Source organism: Otolemur garnettii, unplaced genomic scaffold (genome assembly GCF_000181295.1).
Source record: "Otolemur garnettii isolate 467f Iridium unplaced genomic scaffold, OtoGar3 scaffold00074, whole genome shotgun sequence".
Lineage (NCBI taxonomy): Eukaryota > Metazoa > Chordata > Mammalia > Primates > Galagidae > Otolemur > Otolemur garnettii.
In genome coordinates, this window is record NW_003852469.1 from 415,876 (window position 1) to 440,163 (window position 24,288).

A 24,288-nucleotide genomic window follows, 5' to 3' on the forward strand; every position below is an offset into this window, starting at 1 on the left:
TTGCTTCAAATTAAATACATTTAATTATAATTCTAGCCAGATTCTGTGTGACAGTCCCCCATGCAGGCATTTCACCTAATCTGCAGCACAGAATGCTCTGCCGGCAGCACAAGCAGCTAAGTGGACACCACCCCGAGGACCAGGCTGCGGAGGGCACGGCAGCCTTTCCTTTGCATTGTAGATTCTCCTCAGCTGTGTCTCAGTGTCCTAAAAGTTGCAGCTTTCTCTTAGGTGGGGAATGAAATGGAAAGAAAAAAATAAAAGGAAGCCAACATCCATCCTTGAAGAAAAAGTAAATCCATTTCGTGGTGAACCTCAGCTTCCGGACAAATGCAAATCAGTGTTCCCCGGTCTGAACATAGTCTTCTGTGACTTGGGAGAGTGTGCTCAAATACTGCAAGCTCAGGGCAGCCAAGAGCATGACAAAGGACAGGTAGATGGGGGAGTAGTGGCTTCGGGAGATCAACTGACAGGTGGGAAGATTCTGTGCCCTGATGGTGGAGATGATCTGCCTTGTTTTACTAGAAGATGGGTCAGAGTCGGGGATCCTGTGATAAATCTGTTAAAGAGAGAAGAAAGACTGGGAAGTGCTACACACTGTACACGAGGTTTTTTAGAAACATTTTCTTTGGTTACTTGTTAGAATAATTCTCAGCCTCCCAAGTAGCAGGGACTATGGGTATCCAGCACAACACCCCGCTATTTTTAGAGACAAGGTCTCATTCTGGCTCAGGCTGGTCTCAAACTTGAGAGCTCCGGCAATCCACCTACCTTGGCCTCCCAGAGTGCTAGGATTACAGGTGTGAGTCACCACACTCAGTCTCTAGGATTTTTCTACAGACTTGGTCTTCTCTCAGACCTTCTATAGGTGCCTCTGATAGAAATGGTGATGTCCACGTGGTGGCTCACACCTGTAATCCTAGCACTCTGGGAGGCCAAGTGGGTGGACTGCTTAAGCGTAGGAGTTCAAGACCAGATTGAGCAAAAGCGAGACGCCAGCCCTAACAATAGCCAGGTGTTGTGGTGGGCACCTGTAGTCCCAGCTACTTGGGAGGCTGGGGCAAGAGAATCACTTGAGCCCAAGAATTTGAGGTTGCTGTGAGCTATGATGCCATAGTACTCTACAGAGGTCTACAAAGTGAGACTTTGTTCCAGTAAAAAAAGAAAGAAATGGTGATGTTCAAAACTTGTCACATAGAAAATAGGGAAGAAATACAAGGAGAATGTGCAACATGTAAGAAAAATTAGAAGAAATAATTATTTTGAAGAATTCTGTTCAGATGGAAACACTGTTGAAAATCAGTTATGTATATGTATATAAATGTATCCACATGTATGTACATATCTGGAGGGACATACAAAGCCAGGGACAGTGGTCACCTCCAGGAAGAGACCCAGGCTGTGGAGGAACAAGGCCTATATGTTTTCATGGACTCCACAGAATCTCAATCTCAGTAAGACAGCACCATCCCAGGCTGCTAGTCCCCTGATGGCAGTAGCTCCCACCCCTGCCAGTTATAATAATGAAAAATGTTTCCAGACATTGCCCACTGTACCCTCGGGGGAGGGAACCACTGCTCTAGGGCCCACAGGCTGGAGAGAGTTCTAGACTCTAAGTTTTTTAAAGCTAGTCAAATATTACACCCTCCATAGTTGGAGACCAACCATAAGCAGGTATATTTTGTTTTATAGGGAGTCCTGGCATTTGAAATAAAATTTTCAGAAAAAAAAATACAACTTTCAGAAGTAATCACAATGAGATGGTTCTCCTTTGCCCTAAATTCACTACTGTGGTTTCTCAATGACGGCCTGTGGTGCAATGGAAAGTTCTAGACTCAGAGTCAGGACACACAGATTGGAATGTGAGATCCACTCAGTCACGTGCTGCAATGGCACATACCAGCCTCAACATCACAGTCCTCATCCATGAATAAGAAGCTCAGCTGGACTCCAACATCATTCTCCAGTTCAAAAAATATGATTCTCAAAAGTCCATCCTATAGCCTTGCTTACCTCCTCTTACCAGCTCTCAACAATTGGCTCAACTCCTGTGCTCACACTCTCTTCCTAGTAAAGGATACGGATTCCTGCCTCTTTAGGTCATAGCACAGTGAGTTGTTAGGGTCATCTAATATCCAGACACCCTATGTTTAAATAGTTACATTATTTAAATTAAAACAGCTACAAATTATCCAGGTACTTAAATAAAAACCTACCTCTTCCATGTACTGGTATATTATAGCTTTCACAGCAGGCATATTGGTGGCATCCATCATTAGGGTCACTGCTTGTCCTTTTCGAATCTTTACCACCCCTTTGAACACCTGCTGATTATTGTAACAGGCAGCCAAAGTAGCAATGGCCATTACCTACAGATAACAAGAAGAGAGTCTTAAAGTATTCTGTAGTTTATTCACAAAAGTTCCATTTTATCTGGAAAAAACAAACATAAGTAGATCCAACATTTTCCATGCTAGAGCAATGGTTTATTAGATATGAAATACATACACCAGAACCTGGGTAAGGGGACCACCAAAGAATGTAAAAACTGGTCAGCTATGGAGGTGGTCAACATAAGGAACCAGGCCAACTGTACTGATATGGCGGACTTGTGGTGCATGTCTGTTCTACGAAAATCAGGCCAACGTGAGGTGTTCAATGTAGGAAGGCTCTCCTGTATTTCAAAATATTATCTGAAAAGAATTTTTTTTTTTTTTAGAGACAGAGTCTCATTTCATTGCCCTCAGTAGAGTGCTATAGCATCACAGCTCACAGCAACCTTCAGCTCTTGGGCTTAGGCAATTTTCTTGCCTCAGCCTCCCTGAAAATAATTTTTTATTCCAGTTTTTCTATTTTCCGTACAAGAACGTAATTCATTATATTTAAAAATAATGCTGGGGGGGGGCAGTGCCTGTGGCTCAGTGGGTAGAGCGCTGACCCCGTATACTGAGAAAGCAGGTTCAAACCCAGTCTCAGCTAAACTGCAATAATAAATAGCTGGGTGTTGTGGTAAGCGCCTGTGGTCCCAGCTGCTTGGGAGGCAGAGGCAAGAGAATCACCTAAGTCCAGGATTCGGAGGTTGCTGTGAGCTGTGTGATGCCACAGCACTCTACCAAGGGCAAGAGAGTGAGACTCTATCTCTACCAAAAAAAAAAAAAAAGCTGGGAGAGGGACCCTAAGGGAAGTGATTTCCTATGCTCAAAGGTAAATTATTTCCAGGATAAATAGAAACCTAAGATGGTCATACAGATTTTATTTTAATCACCCTTCAAAATTGGTCACTAGAATAAGATCAAGCCAAGTTTCCAAATCAGTTGAATCCAATGGTTTTCTTTACTTATTTAATATCTGAAATAACCGGTAAACGTGATTAAAAAGAGTTAAGCTTCTCTCGTCTAGAGTACTGAGGGGCTGGGCCCATAGGATCAGGTTTTGTTATCTTGAGTCCAGGAAAAGGACAGCAACAACTGGGAGCTGAGACTTCTATGACAGCAGGTTCCACCTAAGTTTTACCCAGCATTCCCCACAACTCTAAGGCAAAGCTCTCAACTTAACTGAAGACAAGGATCTAACCAGTTTAGAATAGCTGTGGAAAGAAGAGTAAATCTAGAAGCAAAGTTCTGGAAAGGATCAGACTTTAGCTTGAAGTTGAGCTGAGCATGGTGGCTGGAAGAAAGGGGGTTCCCTGAAACCCCCAGCACAAGAAGATCAACTGGAGTCATTTCTTTATGAAGTCATATCCTTGAATACAGCAGAGAAAAATCCCCTCTTACCTCCTACCCGCTATTTCTCACACACTCTTATAATAAGAGTCCCGAGTCGTACCTGTGGAATAGCACAGAAGTTAAACACACTCTGGTTTCTGAGTCTGGAGAGGTAAGTGATGACATCTGGGATGTGGTGTAGGGCATTGGTGATAAGTTCATTCAGGCACTGCACTGCCAAGTCAATATTCTCTGGTTTAGCAAAATCCCCCAACTTCTTGACATACCTGCCCCAAACCTAAGTAGATAAGAATATTAAAGAACAAGTCAATAGGTACAGAGAATTTACAAACAATATGAACAGATCTTTGTGGATAAGAACTAAGATTTACAATAAAGTCTCTCATAGCTACTGACTCATTGTTCATCAAGTTCATGTCCATTTTAAGCTCTATCCAGTAGCTATTTATGACTACAGTGAGGGCTCAATCAGAACTACCAGTGAGGGAGCGAGTTAAGTATTCAGGAAGTATCCCTCAGGGGACAATTAGTGCAGCAGGTTATAGGCAATACTTTGAGGACCTCACACTAAAGAGGTCCCCTGTTACAGCATTGGTCTATGCCTGAAAAAACAGCCAGCTGCATACAAAGTCAGCTACAACAGAACTGCAGGTTAAATATTAAACAGCCTCAAAACGGCTGGGGGCTCAAAGTACTCATTGATCAATGTCACATTCCTAAACGTGGTAAGATGCTGAACACATCTGGGGAAATGTGCTAAGTCGACACTCTGAGCACTCTGCCTCCCTGAATCCTCATAAAATGAAAGTAAAATAACACCCTCAGCTCTGACAGTGGGATTTGGTTTGATGACTTTTAACAACATTATTGAGAGGATTTTCACAAGCTTGCAATGATTTACTTGGGTTCTTGAGTAATTATAATTATTATTATTATTATTTTTTGAGACAGTGTCATAATGTCATGAATATCATGGCTCACAGCAATCTCAAATTCCTGGGCTTGAGCAATTGTCAGACTCCTGAGTAGCTGGGACTATACGTACCCACCACACACACAGCTAGTTTTTCTATTTTTAGGAGAGACGGGGGTCTCACTCATGCTCAGGCCGGTCTCCCAACTCCTGAGCTCAAGCAATCCACCTGCCTCAGCTTCAGTGTGCTAGGATTACATGTGTGAGCCACTGCACCTGGCCTATTCTTAGGTAATTCTATGTCACCCTTGGTAGAGTGCCGTGGCGTCACAGCTCACAGCAACCTCCAGCTGTTGGGTTCAAGTGATTCTTGCCTCAGCCTCCCAAGTAGCTAAGACTATAGGCACCCACTACAACATCCAGCTATTTTTTTGTTACAGTTGTCCTTGTTGTTTAGCTGGCCCAGGGCTGGGTTCAAACCCACCAAGTTGTAACCACTGTGCTACGGGAGCCAAACTTTTTTTTTTTTTTTTTTTTTTTTGGTGAGACAGAGTCTTACTATGTCACCCTGGGTAGAGTGCCATGGCGTCATAGCTCACAGCAACCTCAAATTCTTGGGCCCAAGCAATTCTCTTCTCAGCCTCCCAAGCAGCTGGGAGGGACTACAGGCACCCACTACAACGCCCAGCTTCTTAGGTAATTCTTAAGCTTCCTAAAAATAATGCTTATATTTTAGGAACCTTTGTTTTCAGAGAATGTCTAAAATTATTTTCACCCCCAAATCTGAATCCGTTACCTCTTGAGGCCAAAACTCTCTTCCTTCTTGCTGGTCTTCCAAGTAATCTCGGATGATGTTTGTTTTCTGCAGAAACAGGCCCATCGAGTTGGCACGTTCTACATCTTCACCAACTAAAGGGTCTTCAAACTCTGAGGCCGAGAAGAGACGTGAAAGGCCAATCCCCACCAGCCCGGCAACATAGTGACAGTACTGTAAAAGATGATTTTTAAAGTGCTTTACTAATGAAATCTACTAAAATGTGGTTACTAGAGTAACTATGAAAATATCAGGCTCCAAACAGAATGTATAAGACCTCGTGTTGCTTAAAAACAAATATACATGCATGTATGTACAAGGATTTGAAAACATCCAAGAAGGATATACCCAAACTTGGACTACAGGCACCTGCCACAGTGCCTGGCTATTTTTTAGAGATGGAGTCTCACTTTTGCTCAGGTTGGTCTCAAACTTCTGAGCTCAGTCAATCCACCGGTCCTGGCCTCCCAAGTGCTGGGATTATAGGCATGAGCCCCCACGCCCAGCCAACACAAATGTTGTAACAGTAATGTCTGCCTGATGGGGATGCTATGTCATTGTTTTTTAAACTTGTGTTTTTCAAATGTTTACAATGTACCTGTATTGCTTCTATAAGAAAGGCTATTAAAAAAATAAACTAGCACAGTAAACATTTTTCTTTTTTAAGAGATGGGGTCCCATACTTTGCCCAGGTTGGCTGGTCTCAAACTCCTGGCCTCAAGTGACCCACCCACTCAGACTCTCAAAGTGCTGGGATTGCAGGTGTGAACCACTGAGCCTGGCCTCTTACCTAGTTTATGTTTAGTTTAGTACCCCAAGTGAATTAAGTCCTTTTGTTCACATAAGTGATTCTGGAATAAACTCCAGCCAAAAAAAAAGCCATTATAACATGATTTGGTACATCATCTGCTCTCAGAGCCCTTTCTAGCTACTTCTGTCTTCTGAGGAAGATGCGCCTTACTCACGTGGCATCTCCTAGAGCTCATCCCCACACGTGTTCATCTGTAACTGCTGTGGTTTGAATGGGTCCCTCAAAATGCATGTGCTGGAGAGTTAATCCCCAGTGCAACAGTGCTAAGAACTGGGACTTCTGAGAAACGATCAGGTCCCCAGGGCTGCACGGGTATGAAGGGGTTAAGGTCAACTGCAAGTCTGATCTCTTGTTCTCACATTCTTTCTTTTTCCTTCTACCACAGAAAGAATGACACAGCTAAAAAGCCCTCACCTGATGCCAGCACCTTGATACTGAACTCCCCCAAACTCTAAAATTTTAAGAAACCAGTTTCTTTTCTTTATAAATTACACCGTCTCTAGAATTCTGTTATAGAACCAAAAGAGAGTAAGATAATAACAATCACACAAATTGGGGGAAGGGCATGAAGGACCTCGGAAGCATCTCCAAGTGTCTGATTTGGGTCAGGAGATAATGAGAAGGAAACAAAGTATTAGCGGGGTGCTCACCCTTCTGCATAACATACCCACAATCCTTTGGTACTCATAAATTGGTGTTTCTAAGGACACAGATAAATCACATAATTTAACAGCTTTACTGATACCTCCTGATGCTGATAAATCATATAATTTAACAGCTTTACTAACACCTATATCTCAGAAACAAATGGGACCGAGCTGGCCTTGAATTTAAAAGTAATCTGTGTTAAGATGAGATTGGAAACCACTCAGATACTAAGGGTCTACACATATATACTTCTACTCAGTAACAGGAAAGGAGGCAATTTAAAAAAATAGTTTAATTTCAAAACTGGAAATTATTACATAAATATGGCCATTTACCTAACATGTCATGGCCAGAGACAGTTTTACAAATTTAATGCCTTGTCCCTTTAAGACAATTCCCATCTACTTTGGCCTTGTTTAATGGTAAGCTCTCTAGGGCATGGGCAACTTCATTCATAGCGTATTAAACAATTAGGTCCCTATAAAGTGTGTAGGATGGGACATTACAACCTAAATAAATGTAAAACCAGAAAACCTGGAACTGGTGGTCAACTTTTCCCTGTTCTGAACTTCATGAGGGATTGTGGACTCTGTCCTACACATCACACATGGACAAGGCTTCACAGAGACACTGACCTTGTCCCACTCCTGCTCAGAGGTCACGTGCTTATCCAGAAACTCTGCCATCCCAATTCCCATTCTCCGGCAAATGTCAGCAATCACTGTTTGGTATTTCTCAGCCAGGTTTCTAAATTCGAGGGAGATCTGAAATGGAGACCGTAAAAATCAGAGAACTATACATGGCACCAAAGACCACAAAGCAAAGCAGTAGCGGCACTCACTACTTATGACCCCAAATGTCTCATCTACAAGCCTAATCTAGGCCAGGTCAGCTTTCTATATACTGCATAATTAACAGGCTCAGCCAATTTTACGAACATTAAGACAGAAGGGTCTAAAACTGCTAATGTTGGTTCAGTGCCCGTAGCACAGTGGTTACGGTGCCAGCCACATACACCAAGACTGGTAGGTTCAAATCCAGCCCAGGCCAGCTAAAAAACGACGACCAACTGCAACAAAAAATGGCCAAGTGTTGTGGCAGGCATCTGTAGTCCCAGCCACTTGGGAGGCTGAGGCAAGAGAGTCGCTCAAGCCCAAGAATTTGAGGTTGCTGAGAGCTGTGATGCCATGCCAGGGTGACAATAGTGAGACTCAGACTGAAATAAATAAATAAGTAAAACAAAATTGCTAATGTTTACAGACTCAAAAGATTCAGTCTCATTATTCATTCGTTTTTCCAATATTATTTTAAATGAAATGCTTCAACAGAAAGCTGGGCACAAGGGTAAAAAATTTGGGGAGAATGGCTTATTTCAGACAAGCCTCATTAAGGTAAATACTTATCTGTCAAAAGTGCTACTTCCTGGGTAGCAAGCACTGTGCCAGGCACCAGAGCTCAGACATCAGGAAGCAAAAACTCAGGCCCTTACAGGACTTCCATTCTAGCGATGAGATCAGCCTCATCAGTTCCCCAATTTATATACTGAAGCAACAGTGCTCCCCTCACTACAAGGATATACTTTTAATTTCTTAAACAACTCGATCCAATCTGAGGCATGCTGCCTAATATTTCTTCATAGCCCAAGCCCTAATAAAGAAAAGCAATATTGAGATTTTTAAAATGTATTGTTATTGTACAAATATCTTGTTTTAGTTCAAAGGAGGCAAGAAATTTTATTAAAATACAATACAAAGTGCACATTTCATTGACCTGCTTTCTTTATACGTGAGCAGTGTTATTTCTTATGTGCTATACAGACAGTTGAAGGTTAATTAGCAGTATAACTATAAATAGTAATGCTGCCAGTCTCCTTCAGACAAGAAACTTTATAGAAAGTGGTTAAATGTATTGGGTAAATAATAGATCTTTATCTACAAAAGATGTGACCATTTAGGTTTTTTGTTTTGGGAAACTAGGATTTTAAAAGGTATGTTTGAGGGGTAGTATAATCCATGTATAATGGTTCAGAGAAGACTTTGCAGTTGATAGCCTGGAATTCTAATTCCAGCTTCAGCAATGCTCTGATACTCTTGAGCTTCAGTTTTTTTCTTGGAGTAAAATGGGCATGAATTCTGCTTGCCATGACTGTCATGACATTGCATATAAAAAGTGCTAAGTAAATAGTGGCTGTTATTAACTCTGTGTTTTCTATGCAGAAAAAACAAAATACAATACAGAAACATCACGAGGCCAGGTAAGGTGGCTCACGTTGGTAATCCTAGTACTCTGGGAGGCTGAGGTGGAGGATCACATGAACCCAGGACTCTGGGGTTGCTGTGAGGTATGAAGATACCACAGCACTGTCACCTGGGCAACAGAGTGAGACTCTATCTCAAAACAAACCAAAATAAAACAAACAACAACAACAAAAAAGTCCAAAGAAAACATCTTAAAATGTTAAAATAAAAGAGCCAAAGCTGAAAACAGCGAATAGATTTTGTTAAAGACCAAAAGTGTAAGACAGACATGGCTTCTGTTTACAGAAAGCTTACAAAATCTTCCTCAGGAAACAAAAAATTAAGGGCCCGAGGGAAGACCAGCTGGTTGCAGAGCACCATGGGAATTCAGGAGCCTAAGAGAATTATGATTTCTCCAATGTACATCAACTCTTAAACCCAAAACACCCATGCTATCAATTTGGTCTTTCCTTTCCAAAAAGCTATTCTTTCCAGAACTGCTGCTCAACCCAAAGCCAATGGGTGATTCCTACTGCAGATTAAAACAAACTAGCAACTCTACCGAGGTTATTTGCATCCCTGAATTCCCCAGAACTGTTCCTTCACAGATCCTTGGCTACACCAGTTCTATTTATAAGGTGAAAGAGGGTGGAGAAGAGGAGGAGCTTTAAGTGAAAAACAAACCCTCCAAAATAAACACTTTCACTTCTCAATCTGACCTATCCCCTTCAACTACTTTGTGGTACTTATGAAATTATGTAATTCAAAAAGTGGAAACAAAAATATCCAGAAAAAGATGATAATGAAGAGCTCTATGTTTTCTCCAGAAACCGGAGTTGGGGGGAGGGGGAGAAAGGCTTTGCCAACTCCACACCGGTGCCCAGTTTCCTATGTCCTCAGGGCACAACAACAAGCTCTGCTGCGTGGAGGGCAGGAGCCAGGAGGGCTAGCTATACCCTCCTCTAAGGAATTCTATTCCACAACCACAGTGGATTTCTAGGTTCTTCATGTACATGGAGGAAGGCTCCCATAGTGAGTCCATGGGGAAAGGCCAAATCCCAAGTAGTGGGCAAAGGGTGGTGAGACTTCCCATTATCTTATAAATATAAATTTCCCTAATCATAAATCTTACAATTAAACCATTGCAAGAGTCTACATTCACCAGTATTTAAATATTTTCTGTTTATTTGCTTTGTTATTCTTTTTTTTTTTTTGAGACAGAGTTTCACTATGTTGCCCTCTGTAGAGTGCCATGGCATCATAGCTCAAGCAACTTCAAACTTCTGGACATACTTGATTCTCTTGCCTCAGCTTCCCAAGTAGCTAGGACTACAGGTGCCCACCACAATGCCTGGCTATTTTTTGGTTACAGCTGTCGTTGCTGGGCTGGCAGGCCTGGGCTGGATTCAAACCTGCCAGCTCTGGTGTATGTGGCTGGCACCTGAGAGCTTGAGCTATAGGCAATGAACCTGCTTTGTTATTCTTAAGCATTTTTTAAAGACACAGGAAAGTATGTCAGTGATTAAGCATGGGATTCTGGGGCCAGACCTTCTGGACCTGAATCCTGATTCTGCCACTAAACTTTATAGATGATTGTAGGCAAGGTACTTAATTTTGTTGTGCCTCAGTTTCCTCATCTATATAAAATGCAGGTAGTAACACTACACCACACACTATAGTGATGAAATAATACAGTAAACTAATGAATATATTTAGTAACTGATTCACAGTAAATTGCTCAATAACTGTATTCTATTATTGCTATCATCATTTAAAAATAACACAGGATTATTAGAGGTAGAGCTCTAAGACTTCTGGCATTCCACTAGCACGTGAGAAGATGTATAGTCAAGTGCCACATACCGATATTTCAGTCGAGGACAGACTGCAGAGATGATGGTGGTCCCCTAAGGTTCTAATACTGTATTCGTAGTGCTCCTTTTCCATGTTTAGATGCACAAATACCTAGCAGTGGGCTACAGTCACCGCAGCATTTAGTACAGTAACATGCTGCATAAGTACCACAGGGCCTAGGTGTACAGTACGCTATTCCATCTGGATTTGGGTAAAGACATCCTATTGTTTGTACAATGAGGGAGTCTTCTAATAACACATTTCTCAGAATGTATCCCAATCACTAAACAACAAGACTGTACTCTAACCAGAACCATAACCTACAGGGAGAGTTCTGGAAAGCCAGACATGAAATGGTATCAACTAATGGTCACTAAACTATAAAGCACTAGGTTCAATGCACAGACTCACCATACACTGCACTGGAGCTCACTCAGGACTAGAGCTCACTCGGTTAGGACACCCCATCTCGGCTTATTCCTTAACTCTGTGGGGCCTGGGACAAAAGTACAAATGGAAGCCCACATACCATATGTGGCTAAAAAATTTAAAACTTATCAAGTGAGCAAATAACTTATTAATTAAAACAGGTTCTAGCTTCCTACCTTGACTAACAGATCTTCATAATAACGCAAATGATTCAAATTTTTATTTAAAATTCTTGGTCCCTCAGAGTTTTGTTCCAAAATGCAGCAGGGCATAGACTACTGACCTCAGCTCCCAGCCTGCCCTGCTCTTCTGGCTCGCTGCTCTGTCCAGTGCCAGGAGGGATCTCAAATTCATGCATAAGGACAGCTGGCCCACTGGGCCAGACTTCTTCCACAACCATCCAAAATACAGCCTTGGGCACCCAGGGCACTGTCACTGGTGACAAGTTCCATGTAGGAGGAGATGGACCTAAGGGAATAGGCTGTGCTAACCCTGGACATGGGCTAGAAACCCCTGATGTCCAGAACATAATTTAGAGAAGGTGGTGCAGAAGATCTAGGCAAGCACACGCCCATGGCCCCAAGGACCCCTCAATCCTCTGCAGGGGAGGAGGCCCAGAGTGGGACCCTCTAAAATGAAGGGCCCCTCTTACCTCAGTCTAAAAGCAGTACTGTATAGGTGAAGCAGGCACCACCTACATCATTATCCTTACTTTACAGAGAAGAAACTAACCATCAGTTACTAAGTGGGAGGGATAGAACTCCAACCCAGGCGGTCTGGCTTCAATCTTGGCTAGGAGAGTTCATAACCATCAGGCTGCTTATCTTACCTTACGGTACGAGGGCTGGCTGACACCTACATTACCCATCACAAAGACAAGGGATGCAGAAGAAATCGGTAACTGCACTAACCGTTGGGAAATCCTCCAGCACTTGTCTATCCTTCTCCTTGCTGTCCATGAACCGCCAGTCTGGTTCATAAAGGAAAGAGTGAAAGTTGTGTAACAGTGGGACCTTTTTTTCCACGCTGATGGTCATGTCATCTTCCAGAGTGTCCAGAGCTCGGAGAACCAGATAAAATATGCATACTGCATTCCTTTACAAAAGGAAAAATATATTGGAACAATATCCAAAGATAGTTGTTTTAAAATAACATCTAATTTGTGTAAGGCCTCAAACTGCCTATACCCTTAACTCTACAGAACTATAAGGATATACAAATCTTTTCATACTTAAGGATACTTATGCTAGTAAGTTACATTTAACTAATGTAAAACAACTACATCAAGACCAAAAGACTAAATGTTTAGACTGAATTAGTATATTTCAAATAGAAAAGAAAGCCAAAAGACACAATAACTTCTTAGTATGAATACTACCATCCATAAAGGCAACTGGGGAAAGGTCAGGTAAAGACATCGGACGTAAGGAAGGTGGGGTGGAGGGTGAGGAATAAAAACTTACCTACTGGTACAACAAACTATTCTGGCCATGGGCCCACTCAAAGCCCTTGCTTAAGCACCATAAATGTATCCACATAACAAAAACATTTGTACTCCTTTAATATTTTGAAAGGAAAAATAAAGGCAATTGTATGTAATTCATGAGCCAGCTTCAAAAGAATTAACCCAATAGGTTAGAAATGAAAGGTAGTAGGCGTAATGGAAGCTGAGAAAAACGCACGACCTGCTCAGAGACAGGGTCAGTTGCCAAAGCTAAAAAAAGTAAATAAACACCCCTCCCCTTGGTTCTCTGAAAGAGCTGGGCCTGCAGAGACACTAGTAGATGGCAAAGTGCCTGGAAGGGCATTCTAAAGTAAACACATGGACTTTGCAATCTGGAATATCCTTTTCGCTCAAAAAAGTAGCTTGCAGTGAGTCAAAGGCCCCTAGAAACGTTTTCTTCCTCCAAGCCAGAAGCATTGCTTCCCACTCACCGCATTTCCCCATCCAGGGCCTCGATAACAGCTGCGAAACTGCGACTGGTCTGATTCAGATACTTGTAGCAAGTTTTCAAGCTGCTGCTGAGCGAGTCCTGAGGGCAGAGAAGACACACAGAGGTGGGAGATGTCGAGGAGCAGGAGTGGGAGTGGGGCAGACGGCTCCAGAGCCTGTTGCAACAGCCCTCCCCGCGAGGCCAGTCCTTGCAGGGCCAGGTGGTGTGAGGCAAGCTGCAGCCCCGCGGCGGGGTGCCTGCGCCCGGGCCCCTGGGCGCCGCGGTGGGGCTCAGCACCAAGGTGCGCTTGAAAAGGGACATGGCCTTGGTGCCGCAGGCGGCTGCGGCCATGGAAATCGGCGACCCAGTGGAGTTTTTCCTCCATAGACCCAAACGGAGCTGGGAGGTGCCCACAGAGGGGCAGGACCGGCTCGTCACTTATTCCAACACGCGCGGGGCGGGCAGAGACCCGAGCGCCAGCCCCGCCCCGCCAGAGGGTCCCACAAGCTACACGCGTGGAGGCCGCCGCCCGCCCGCAGCGAGCCCCGCCCCGAGCCTGGCCGCCCCTCCTAGCCCCACCCCATGCCGGCCCCGCCCCTCCCTTCTAGCCCCGCCCCGAGGCTCTGGCTCTGAGCCCTTGGTGGTCTGCTGCTAGCACTCTGGCCTTTCCCACCTGAACGCACAGGTTGCTGCTTATGAAACCCTGTCCACCTTTGAGAAGCCTGCTCTTTGTCCCTGTGACAGAGTCTCTCCTAGACCAAACCTCAGTCAGGCTCCGCAAAATTCTCTTCCCAACCAGATCTAGACTTTGGTACTGTAAGTGTCTGTCTTTGCATCACCCAATTTTCGCAAGAGTCACCCCATCTCAGTCTGATCACCTGATCCAGGCCTTACTACCCCAGCCCCCAAGAGACTTCATGACCCAGGCCTGCACTGAGCTGGAATCCCCCCTTCCCAGCTGTTTCCTCCTAATATTATAATTTCCCATCCACAAACCCCGTCTTTCCCTCCATAAATTCCTACTTTTCCTGGTGTTTGGAGTTGAGCCCAGTTCTCTACTGTGCTCTTTCCCCCACTGCAATAGTTTTTCTGAACAAAATCTGTTGTTACCACTTTGACTGCTACAGTCCACCTCCGGTTTTTCTGTAAACACCGGTTAAGCCTCTGCTGACCTCTAGAGAGCCAGCAACTCCAGTGAAGATTTCTTCTGCCTTTCCCTCTGAAATTGGTGAACTGTTTCCTGAACTTTACTCGTCCCTCAGGAAAACAAGGACTGAGTTTTACCAGGGGAAGAAAAAAGCCTTATTTTCCATGCATATCAGAAAGAATTGTTGGAGTGTATTTTATATAGAATTTTTTTTTTTTAAAGAGACAGTCTCACTTTATAGCCCTGGGTAGAGTGCTGTGGCGTCACAGCTTACAGCAACCTCCAACTCCTGGCCTTAAGCGATTCTCTTGCCTCAGCCTCCCGAGTAGCCGGGACTACAGGTGCCGACCACAACGCCTGGCTATTTTTTTTTTGCAGTTTGGCCGGGGCCAGGTTCGAACCCACCACCCTCGGTATATGGGGCCAGCACCCTACCCTCTGAGCCACAGAAGCCGCCCTTTATATAGACTTTTTTATAGAATAGTTTTATGTTCACAGGGAAATTGAGCACAAAGTACACAGAGTTCACATGTGCCTCCCGCCCAGTCTCCTCACATCTTTTTTAGGATAGAAACAGGACACATTTGAAATGTCTACCAGAAGAGTGGTTAAAAATATACAGTGTACAGCATATCCACTGGTAGGAAATTCCACAGTCACATCAGAATGTTAACAGTGGGCCGGTGTGGTGGCTGAGGCCTGTAGTCCTAGCACTCTGGGAGGCCAAGGGGCTGGATTTGAGCTCACGGTTTGATACCAGCCTGGGCAACTGGCTGTTCTCAGAACAACTGAAATAGAAAAACCAAGGCAAGAGGATCAGTTAAGCCCAAGAGTTGGAGGTTGCTGTGAGCTATGACACCACCACACTCTACCCAGGGGGCATTCTACCCAGGGCAACAGCTGAGACTGTCTCAAAAAAAAAAAAAAAAATGTTAACAGTGAAGCCTGGACTGGACCCTGGCGGGGGGGTTCAGGAGAACTATGTTCTTTCTATTTGTATTTCCTGTATTCCTACCATATTCTTTTGCCAAAAGAATAACGCTTTTTCTTAAATCACATCCTCAGAATTTCATTTTATTGCCATTTCCAATTGAAAATAATTAGTTAAAGCTAATATATACTGGGCACCATATATTAGTAAAGTGCAGTGTCTGGCATATAAAAATATTCAGTAAAGTGGCTGGGTACGGTGGTCACACCTGTAATCCCAGCACTTTGGGAGGCCAAGATGGGAAGATCACTTGAGGCCAGGAGTTCAAAACCAGCCTAAGACCCCATCTCTACCAAAAAAATAAAAATTAGCCAAGGATGGTGGTGTGAACCTGTAGTCCCGAGCTACTCAGGAGGCTGAGGTGGGAGGATCAGTTGAGCCTAGGAGTTGGATGTTGCAGTGACCTATGATCCATGCCACTGCATTCCAGCCTACGCAACTAAGCAAGGCATGGCCAAAAAAGGAAAAAGTGAAAATAGAGAAGGAAAAGAGAGAGGAAAAGAAATAGAAAAAGGAAGGGAAGGGAAAAGTATACAACTTGCAGGTGGCAGTGTGGCCCGAGATTTACTAATATATGCCTATAATTCAGTATAAATCAAGTCTACTAAACTCTGAATTTCTATAGCTAAACCCTTCCATGATAAAAATAATCAGCCCTCCATATCTGTTAAAGTGAGAATTTCTTTCAAGTCTTTTTGTTACTTAAAGAAACCAAGATAATGTTAAGGGAAGGGAAACGCATTTTCCAATTTGTCCCCTCTAATTAGAGATACGCTCAATTACTTTTTAAAAATGGCTCATGGAAGTTTAAAAAGTGCTCAGAAAAAGTGCAACTGATAAAGCAAATAATATTGTATGTGTCATTCATTGAATCCTAGAGCTGTAAGAAGGAATAGCCCAAGTCTCACTTTTAAAAGAATTCAAAAGGTGTGGAAAGGGTACACTGTGAAGTCTTTCTCCAACAGCCGCATTTTACAGAGAGGAAAGAGACACCCAGAAACTAGAGTCTCTAGACTCAAATCACAACCCTGTCAACCAACCCCCCTGATGTCAGATACTCAGATCCTTTGCCCTTTTTATCTTTGTAGTACAGGTCTCAACCTAAAATATCGTGTATCCGCTTTCTAAATTATCTCTCTCTTCCACTAGATATGAATTTCATAAAAGCAAGGTCATTTTGTTCACTGCTGCATCTCTAGCACCTATCTGGCATACAATTAGTGGTCAAATATTTGGTAAATAAATGAATGTCTCATCTAAATATAAAAAGTGGTATCTGTCCCACTAAATAAAAAAAAGTTATTCTTCAGTACGGTAAAATAATGAAAGATAGATAAAATTGAATATCCCAGAAAGAGGCCAAAGTATATACCTGTATTAAAAATCTAAGTGAGGGCGGTGCCTGTGGCTCCGTGAGTAGGGCGCTGGCCCTATATATCGAGGGTGGCGGGTTTGACCAAACTGCAATAAAAAAATAGTTGGGTGTTATGGAGGGCACCTGAAGTCCCAGCTACTCAGGAGGCTGAGGCAACAGAATCGCCTAAGTCCAAGAGCTGGAGGTTGCTGTGAGCTGTGACGCCACGGCACTCTACCTAGCGCGACAAAGTGAGAATCTGTCTCTTAAAAAAAAAAAATCTAAGTGAAAGAACACCAAATGCAATGTACACGCGGCACATGCCCAATCTATGAAAATTAACTTAAGGTGGTGGTCAATGTTGGTAGATGGTCAACTACAGGTTTTCTACCGTTTTATTATTTTTAATTTGGTTACTCTAACTCTCAAAAGAATCTCCTCCCACTCCTCTGCCACATTACTGTTCCAAAAATATTGCTTTCATGTCATAGCTCTGCTTTTGCCTATTACCTACCTGACTGAACACAACCTAGCTTTTTTTTTTTTTTTTAATTTTAATTTTGAATCAGAGTCTGACTTTGTCGCCCTTGGTAGTGTGCTGTGACATCATAGCTCACAGCAACCTCTAACTCTTGAGCTCAAGCAATCCACCCACCTCAGCCTCCCAGAGTGCTAAGATTACAAGTGTGAGCCACCCAGCTTGGCTTCCACAGCCCAGCTTTCCAAAGCTAACACATAATAACTCAGCTTTCTACCTTTTTTTTTTTTCTTTTGAGACAGTGTCTCACTCTGTGACTCTGGGGTTAAGGCCATGGCATCGTAACTCAAACTCTAGGGCTCAAGCCATCCTCTTGCCTCAGACTCCCAGTAGCTGGGACTACAAGCGACTGCCCCAATGGCGAGGCAGTCTGAGCTTTCTACTTCTAATTTACCTTCTTCACTTTCAGCCAGGCTGGCCTCCTTATCACTCCACACCCAACTCCTGCTCACTGCTATCTATAGGATGTGGCTCATTTTAGCTTTTTGCATGGAGTATCCTCCCCACTAATCTAAACCCAATGTCTCTTCAAGGCCGTTTACCATTGCCCTACAAAACACTAGTCTTGTGTTTTTTGAAAACTTTTCCCTCTAGGACATTTCCACTTCACTAAAACTTCCTGCGATCAAATTGCTTAAGATTCCCTGACAGTTCCTAGTTACCTTCCTTTGTACACCGCTCTCCTTTACTGTGAACACACACGCTTGGGGCAGGCATTTTCCACTGTGTCTCTCCCACTCAAGTGTTCTGCTTTTAGCCACATCTAGACAAGCTTCTGCTTAATATCTTGAGGTCCATCATCTTAATTATAACCAGCATAGTGAGACCGCAAGGGTCAAAGCCTGGTTCTGCCACTTCAGTGCTGCTGAGCCTTAGGTAATTAACCTCTTGTGCCTGTTTCCTCATCTATAAAACAGGAAGATTAATAGTAGCTTTCTCATAGGATTACTGGAGGTTTAAATAATAAGACATGTAAGTGTTTAAAATAGTGCCCCACCTATAGTAAGAGCTAAATAAACGTTAGCCATTATTATTATTAGGTTCAAAAAGTCTTTCAGCAGGCACCATAATGGAAGAGCAGGTCCCAAATAGGTGTAGTTAGTCCACACCCTAAATTCACAGTGTGACCTAGTCCATGGTGAGACTACCTAAAAAAGTCAATGAATACGATGCTGGCAGGTGGAGTTGAGAAAAAAAGGGCTTTAGTTGTATCTGAACATCTTATTGCTTAAGAAAAAAATGATTAAGCAGATGTAAAAAAGAAATTATACTTAATCTTGGAGATGGACACGAAGTGGTTATTTGTATCATTTTTCTATTTGTTTTAAATATTTTGTAATTAAAAATATACTTTTTAAGGTAAAGCAATCTCTTTTTAATTTTTTTTAGAGACAGAGTCTTACTTTGTCACCCTCAGTAGAGTACCATAGTGTTACAGCTCACAGCAACCTCCAGCTCTTGGGCTTAGGCGATTGTCTTGCCTCAGCCTCCCGAGTAGCTGGGACTACAGGCACCTGCCACCAGGCCCAGCTATTTTTTTGTTGCACTTTGGCCAGGGCTGGGTTTGAACCCACCACCCTTGGTATATGGGGCCAGCGCCCTACTCAGTGAGCCACAGGCGCCACCCAAGGTAAAGCAATCTTAAACTATGTTAATTTGAAATGACAGCATCCATAAGAAAGGAAATTTCAAGTTCTACAATGGCCAGACCACATCTAAAGTACTGCAGTATTAGACACCAGATTTTAAAGAGATCTGGTCTCTGGCAAATGATCTGGAAGGAGTGACATATGATGAATAACTAAAGAAAGAAAACAGAACATTTGGCTTGCGTGCCAATATTCTTAGAATATGAGAGTTCTCTTAAAATACTTCAAGCGTTGTATTACAAACAAGGATTGGACTCTCTGTGGCTGCACAGAACAAAGAGTGAAAGTTAAATTCATTCTAAGGTAACACTTCCCAGAACCGGCCTGGACAGTCTCCAAAGGTAGTGAGTTACTGATCTCTAGGTGTTTAGGGAACTGTACAACATGGATTATAAATAAGTAACTCTTTGTTTTAGGTCACAGATCCCTGGAAGAGTCTGATAAAAGTAGAGACCACTCTCCTCCACAAAACACACAAATGCACAATAACAAATATTTTCAAATAATTTCAAAAGAGTCACAAGAAAGAATCTCTAGTTAAATAAATACGCAGCAAAGTACAGGAGAAATTTAAAGCTGTATTTCATTAAGGTACCCCTCAAAATAGTAAACCCCTGTTCCAAAAGGGATTTTGGCCCTTTCCGTGATTTCCTTATGGCATTTACTATATTCTGCCACATTTACTTAAGTTTATCTTTAAAAAGCCCTTTGTTCATTAATTCATGATCACATGTACTGGCAAAGTATTGGTTTTGAGGCACAGAAGACATGTCCTGTCAAATAAGATTCCTATTTTTTGTTGGTTTCTTTTTTGAGACAGAGTTTCATTCTGTTCCCCCCCCCCCCAGACAGGAGTGCCACGGCATCAACCTAGTTCACAACAACTTCAAACTCCTGGGTTCAAGCAATTCTCCTGCCTCAACCTCCCAAGTAACTGGGACTACAGATGCCCGACACCATGCTCTTGGCTAATTTTTCTATTTAGTAGAGATAGGGTCTCTTGCTCAGGATGGTCTTGAACTCCTGAGCTCAAGCAATCCTTCCGTCTTGGCCTCCCAGAGTGCTAAGAGTACAGGCACGAGCCACCAAAATTCCTATTTTTAAATAGCTTAAAATCCAGAATCAAATATAGAATCTTAAATTTGAAAGATACTTTGGGAACATAAAACCAATACACAAATAACCACAACACAAAATTGCTATGAGGTGAAAAGTGCAGAAGAAAATGGCTGAGGGTCACAGGTAATAAGACATCTTACACAGTATGGTGGCTTCTTAAGTTTTCTATGAACAATTTTATAACATTTTATTGCCCCAACAAGAAGGTGAGCTCTTTGAGTGTTTTATTTGTCTATACATACCATCTTGCCATGCTACAGGCCATGTACTCCTAGTGTGGGAACAGGTGTTCAGTAAAAATGTCTGCTGGCTTAGGCATGTGGATCACCTGAGTTCAGGAGTTGGAGACCAGCCTGAGCAAGAGTGAGACCTCATCTCTAAAAATAGCCGAGCTCTGTAGTCCCAGTTACTCAGGAGGGTGAAGCTAGAAGATCCCTTGAACCCTAGAGTTTGAGGGGGCACTCTACCGAGGGTAACAAAGTGAAACTCTATCTCAAATAATAATTAAATAAAGGGTGCAGGAGTAAGGAAGAAGAAATATAAATCAAAACAAGTTCTAGCCTTCAGGCAAGCCAAAACCCAAGCTAATCAATAGACAAGAGCAAATATGTCATTAAAAATTAAAGCGACTGACAGCAGAAAGATGAGAAACTTAGGGAGGAAGTGATATAGCCCAAAACAAGGATGAGTACAATTTCATTTCAGCAAAGGTTATTCATGTGTTCGTTAGGTGCACAAAAATTCTCCCACTCAATCTGCCCATATAACCTCAGTTTTGTAACCCATCGCCTGGAACACAGATAAACATCGATGCTCTCGGAGAGAACGAAACGTGATGCCAAAGCATCTGAACACCGAGGGTGGGTGGAGCACAAGCATTTTTAAGCCCCAAGACAACTTGGAGGGCAGGGGGAGGAGGCCTGTCGGGGAGTGTGGGGGGGCTAAGCACACCTCGGCCAGACGCGGGCTGGGGATCGGGATCCAGGGTGGGCGCCGGCCCTCCAGAGGGCACGAGGGCGCCTGGGGCGTTGGGCGGCCGTTCTCAGCGCCTCTCCGCCTCGGCCCCGGCCCCGGCCCCGGCCCCGGCCCCGGCCCCGGCCCCAGCCCAGCCGCGCGCAACCTCCGCGCCCCGCCGGGATGCAGGATGCTCGGCTCACCTGGTCCATCTTGGGCATCACCTTCCGCTTGCCCCCGATGCGGAAGCGCAGCAGGTTGTAGAACTCCTCCGGGTGTCCCAGGCACTTCACGAATTCCATCGCGGCGGCAGGCAGCGGCGGCAGGTTGTGCGGATTCTGAGCTCACCTATCTGGCACCTCCGGCTTGTACCCGCCGGCTGGAGCGGCTGGGGCAGAGCGGCCGGAGAGGAGGGACGGGCGGAGGCGGGCCCAACGCGGCGGAGTCCCGCCCACTACCCCGCCCCTCAACCGGCCTCGGGCGCTCTCGCAGCTGCGGGCCGCCTCGCGGGGTGGACTGACGGCCGCTGATTGGCCAGAGCTGCTCGCACCAGGAAGACGTTGGCCAATCGGTGTTGGGATGAGCTGGCGTGATAATACCCTAGAAACTCATTGGAGGGCGAGAAAGAGGCCGGCGAGTCGGATTGGTCCTCTTATGGGCCGGTCTTTGCTGCTGGGAGCGTGCGGCGGGGTCGGAGCTGGCAACTGGCCGAGCTAAGGTCGGTTGCCGGCAGGCACTACTTTTGGGAGGGTCCGCTGCGATTTGTTAGTAAGCCGCCCGCAAGTTGGGTTTTGTTTATTCTTGCCGGCTGGATTAGCTCTTCTCGGGCGTGCTTGGCTCAGGACCAGAGCCGAAGACCTTTAACAGAAGGGTCCGCCACCAAGTTTGGGTCTTTATGGCCAACAATCGGCAAACTACGCAAGAAAGCAGCGTCCGTCGGTCTCCCCAACGCGTGCCCGCGCATCTCGGCCGGCCGCGGGGTGCGCAGCCGCCCTTCGGAATTTTTAGTGCTGATCCCGCTTAGTCGCAGAAGTGAGTGTGAAGCCTTAATACGACCTCTGCGTCAGAGGAGATTTCTATCCTATCCAGCCAATCCCAAACCTAGGAACTACTGCCTACGGAAGCCCCAGGACCCCCTGCAGTCCTTTTCTCTTCTTTCTCTCTCTTTTAGATAGGATCTTTGTTGCCCGTGAACGTGAGCACAGCTTACTACAACCTCAAACTCCCGGGCTCCAGCGATCCTCCTACCTCAGCCTCCCAAAATGCTAGGATTACAAGCGTGAGCCACCATGCCTGGCCCCACTGCAATCGGTAAACCTTTTAAAAGGAAAATCAGTTCACCACCCCAAATCACAGTGTCTATATTTTACTCAGAGCAAAAGCCAGTGTCCCTACAAGGGTCTCCAAGACTGCATGAGTAGCCCTTCATCCCCATTACTTCTCAGAACTCCATCTTTGAAACATTATCCTTTGGGCACAAGACTCTTTGTCTAGCTGTTCACTTTTCCTGCAATATTTTCCTCCTAGATACCTGCCTGTGTAGCTCCTTCACCTCCTTCAAGTCTGCGCTCACCTTCAGGCTGATCACCCTGGTTTACACTGCAGCTTGCCCCCTCCCCTACTTCCACCACTTCCCTGCCATCTTGCTTTCATTTTTTTTTTCCTTACAGTATTTATCACATTCTGATAAAATACATAATTTACTTATGTTGTTTAGTATCTGTTTTGTGTTGCTACAGTGAACATAAGCTCAATGATAACAATATTTGTTTTGTTCACTAACACACCCTTAGGCATGGAGAATAGTCCCTGGCACATACTAGATGCTGAATGAATAATTATTAAATGAGCTGCATCCAGGACACCTAATCTTTGATCTAGGACACCCACACAGTACAAACTGAACATGTCCAGAACTGAAATCTCTCTCCACCATTGAACCTGCTTCTCCTGTAAAGGGCATTAACAGCCTCCCAGTTGCTGAATCATAAAATCCAGATGTCATTCTAACCCCCCTTTTCTCTCCCTACATTCTCCTTCAAAAACAGTCATAATCCTATGAACCCAAGAAACAAATACCTCTTGTCTTTTTTTTTTGAGACAGAGCCTCAAGCTGTCCCCCTGGGTAGAGTGCCATGGCATTACAGCTCAGAGCAACCTCCAACTCCTGGGCTCAAGTGAGTCTCCTGCCTCCGCCTCCCAAGTAGCTGGGACTACAGGCGCCCGCCACAACGCCCGGCCATTTTTTGGTTGCAGCCATCATTGTTGTTTGGAGGGCCCGGGCTGGGGATTCGAACCCGCCACCTTAGCTGTACGCAGCTGGCACCTTAGCTGCTTGAGCCACAGGCGCCGAGCCAAATACCTCTTGTCTTAATTCCTCCTTTCTTCTCTATCTTGGTCAAAGCCACGTCTTTTCTTTTTTCTTTTATCTGTTTTTTGGTTTGCTTGTTTTGTTTTTTTGAGACAGAGCCTCAAGTGGTCGCGGCCTGGATAGAGTACCGTGGCATCACAACTCACAGCAACCTCCTACTCCTGGGCTCAAGTGATTCTCTTTCCTAAGCCTCCCAAGTAGCTGGGACTACTACAGGCACCCGCCAAAACGCCTGGCCATTTTTTGGTTGTAGCTGTCAACCAGCCTGTTTGGCGGGCCCAGGCTGGATTGAACCCGCTAGCTCAGGTGTATGTGGCTGACGCTTTAGCTGCTTGAGCCACAGGTGCCAAGCCTCTTTTTTGGGGGGGGGGGGGAAGACAGAGTCTCAAGCTGTTGCCCTGAGTAGAGTGCCATGGCATCTACTCACAGCTCACAGCAATCCCAAACTCTTGGGTGTAAGTGATTCTCTTGCCTCAGCCTCCCAAGTAGCTGGGACTACAGGCGCCTGCCAAATGCCCAGCTATTTTGTTGTTGTTGTTGCAGTTGTCATTTTTTTTTTTTTAGCTGGCCCCAGCTGGGTTTGAACCCACCAGCCCTGGTGTATGTGGCTAGCGCCCTACCCACTGAGCAATGGGTGCTGCCCCACATCTTTTATTCCAAGTCATTTTGAGGTCGAATTCCCCATTCCTCTCCATCCTTTCCTGTATAGCAGCTAGAGTGATTTGTCTAAAACACACACTTGATTACAACCCTTCGATTTTAAATTCCTCAAAGAAAATGCCTTTTGAGGCTCGGCGCCT

At 44.4% G+C, this 24,288-nt stretch overlaps 1 protein-coding gene and 1 non-coding gene across 3 annotated transcripts; one reads left to right on the top strand and one right to left on the bottom strand.

Annotated features, from left to right (window-relative positions):
* Window positions 1-21,514, bottom strand: FDFT1 (farnesyl-diphosphate farnesyltransferase 1). 2 transcript variants are annotated; one of them, XM_003793919.2, is made up of 8 exons: window positions 21,321-21,514; window positions 13,367-13,464; window positions 12,343-12,526; window positions 7,547-7,675; window positions 5,435-5,626; window positions 3,826-4,002; window positions 2,217-2,369; window positions 1-559 (listed from the first exon to the last, which is right to left on the bottom strand). In XM_003793919.2, exons 1-8 carry the CDS (start codon window positions 21,417-21,419, stop codon window positions 338-340), a joined length of 1,254 nt encoding a protein of 417 aa, XP_003793967.1. In that variant the 5' UTR covers window positions 21,420-21,514; the 3' UTR covers window positions 1-337. The 2 variants fall into 2 exon arrangements, with proteins under 2 accessions (XP_003793967.1, XP_012663170.1); XM_012807716.2 differs by lacking the exon at window positions 21,321-21,514 and having other exon boundaries at window positions 8-559; window positions 13,367-13,799.
* On the top strand, window positions 8,665-8,793 carry LOC111726672. Its single transcript, XR_002774389.1, has one exon. It is a non-coding gene; the product is annotated as a small nucleolar RNA SNORA19 (small nucleolar RNA).
* Window positions 21,515-24,288: the final 2,774 nt, after the last annotated feature.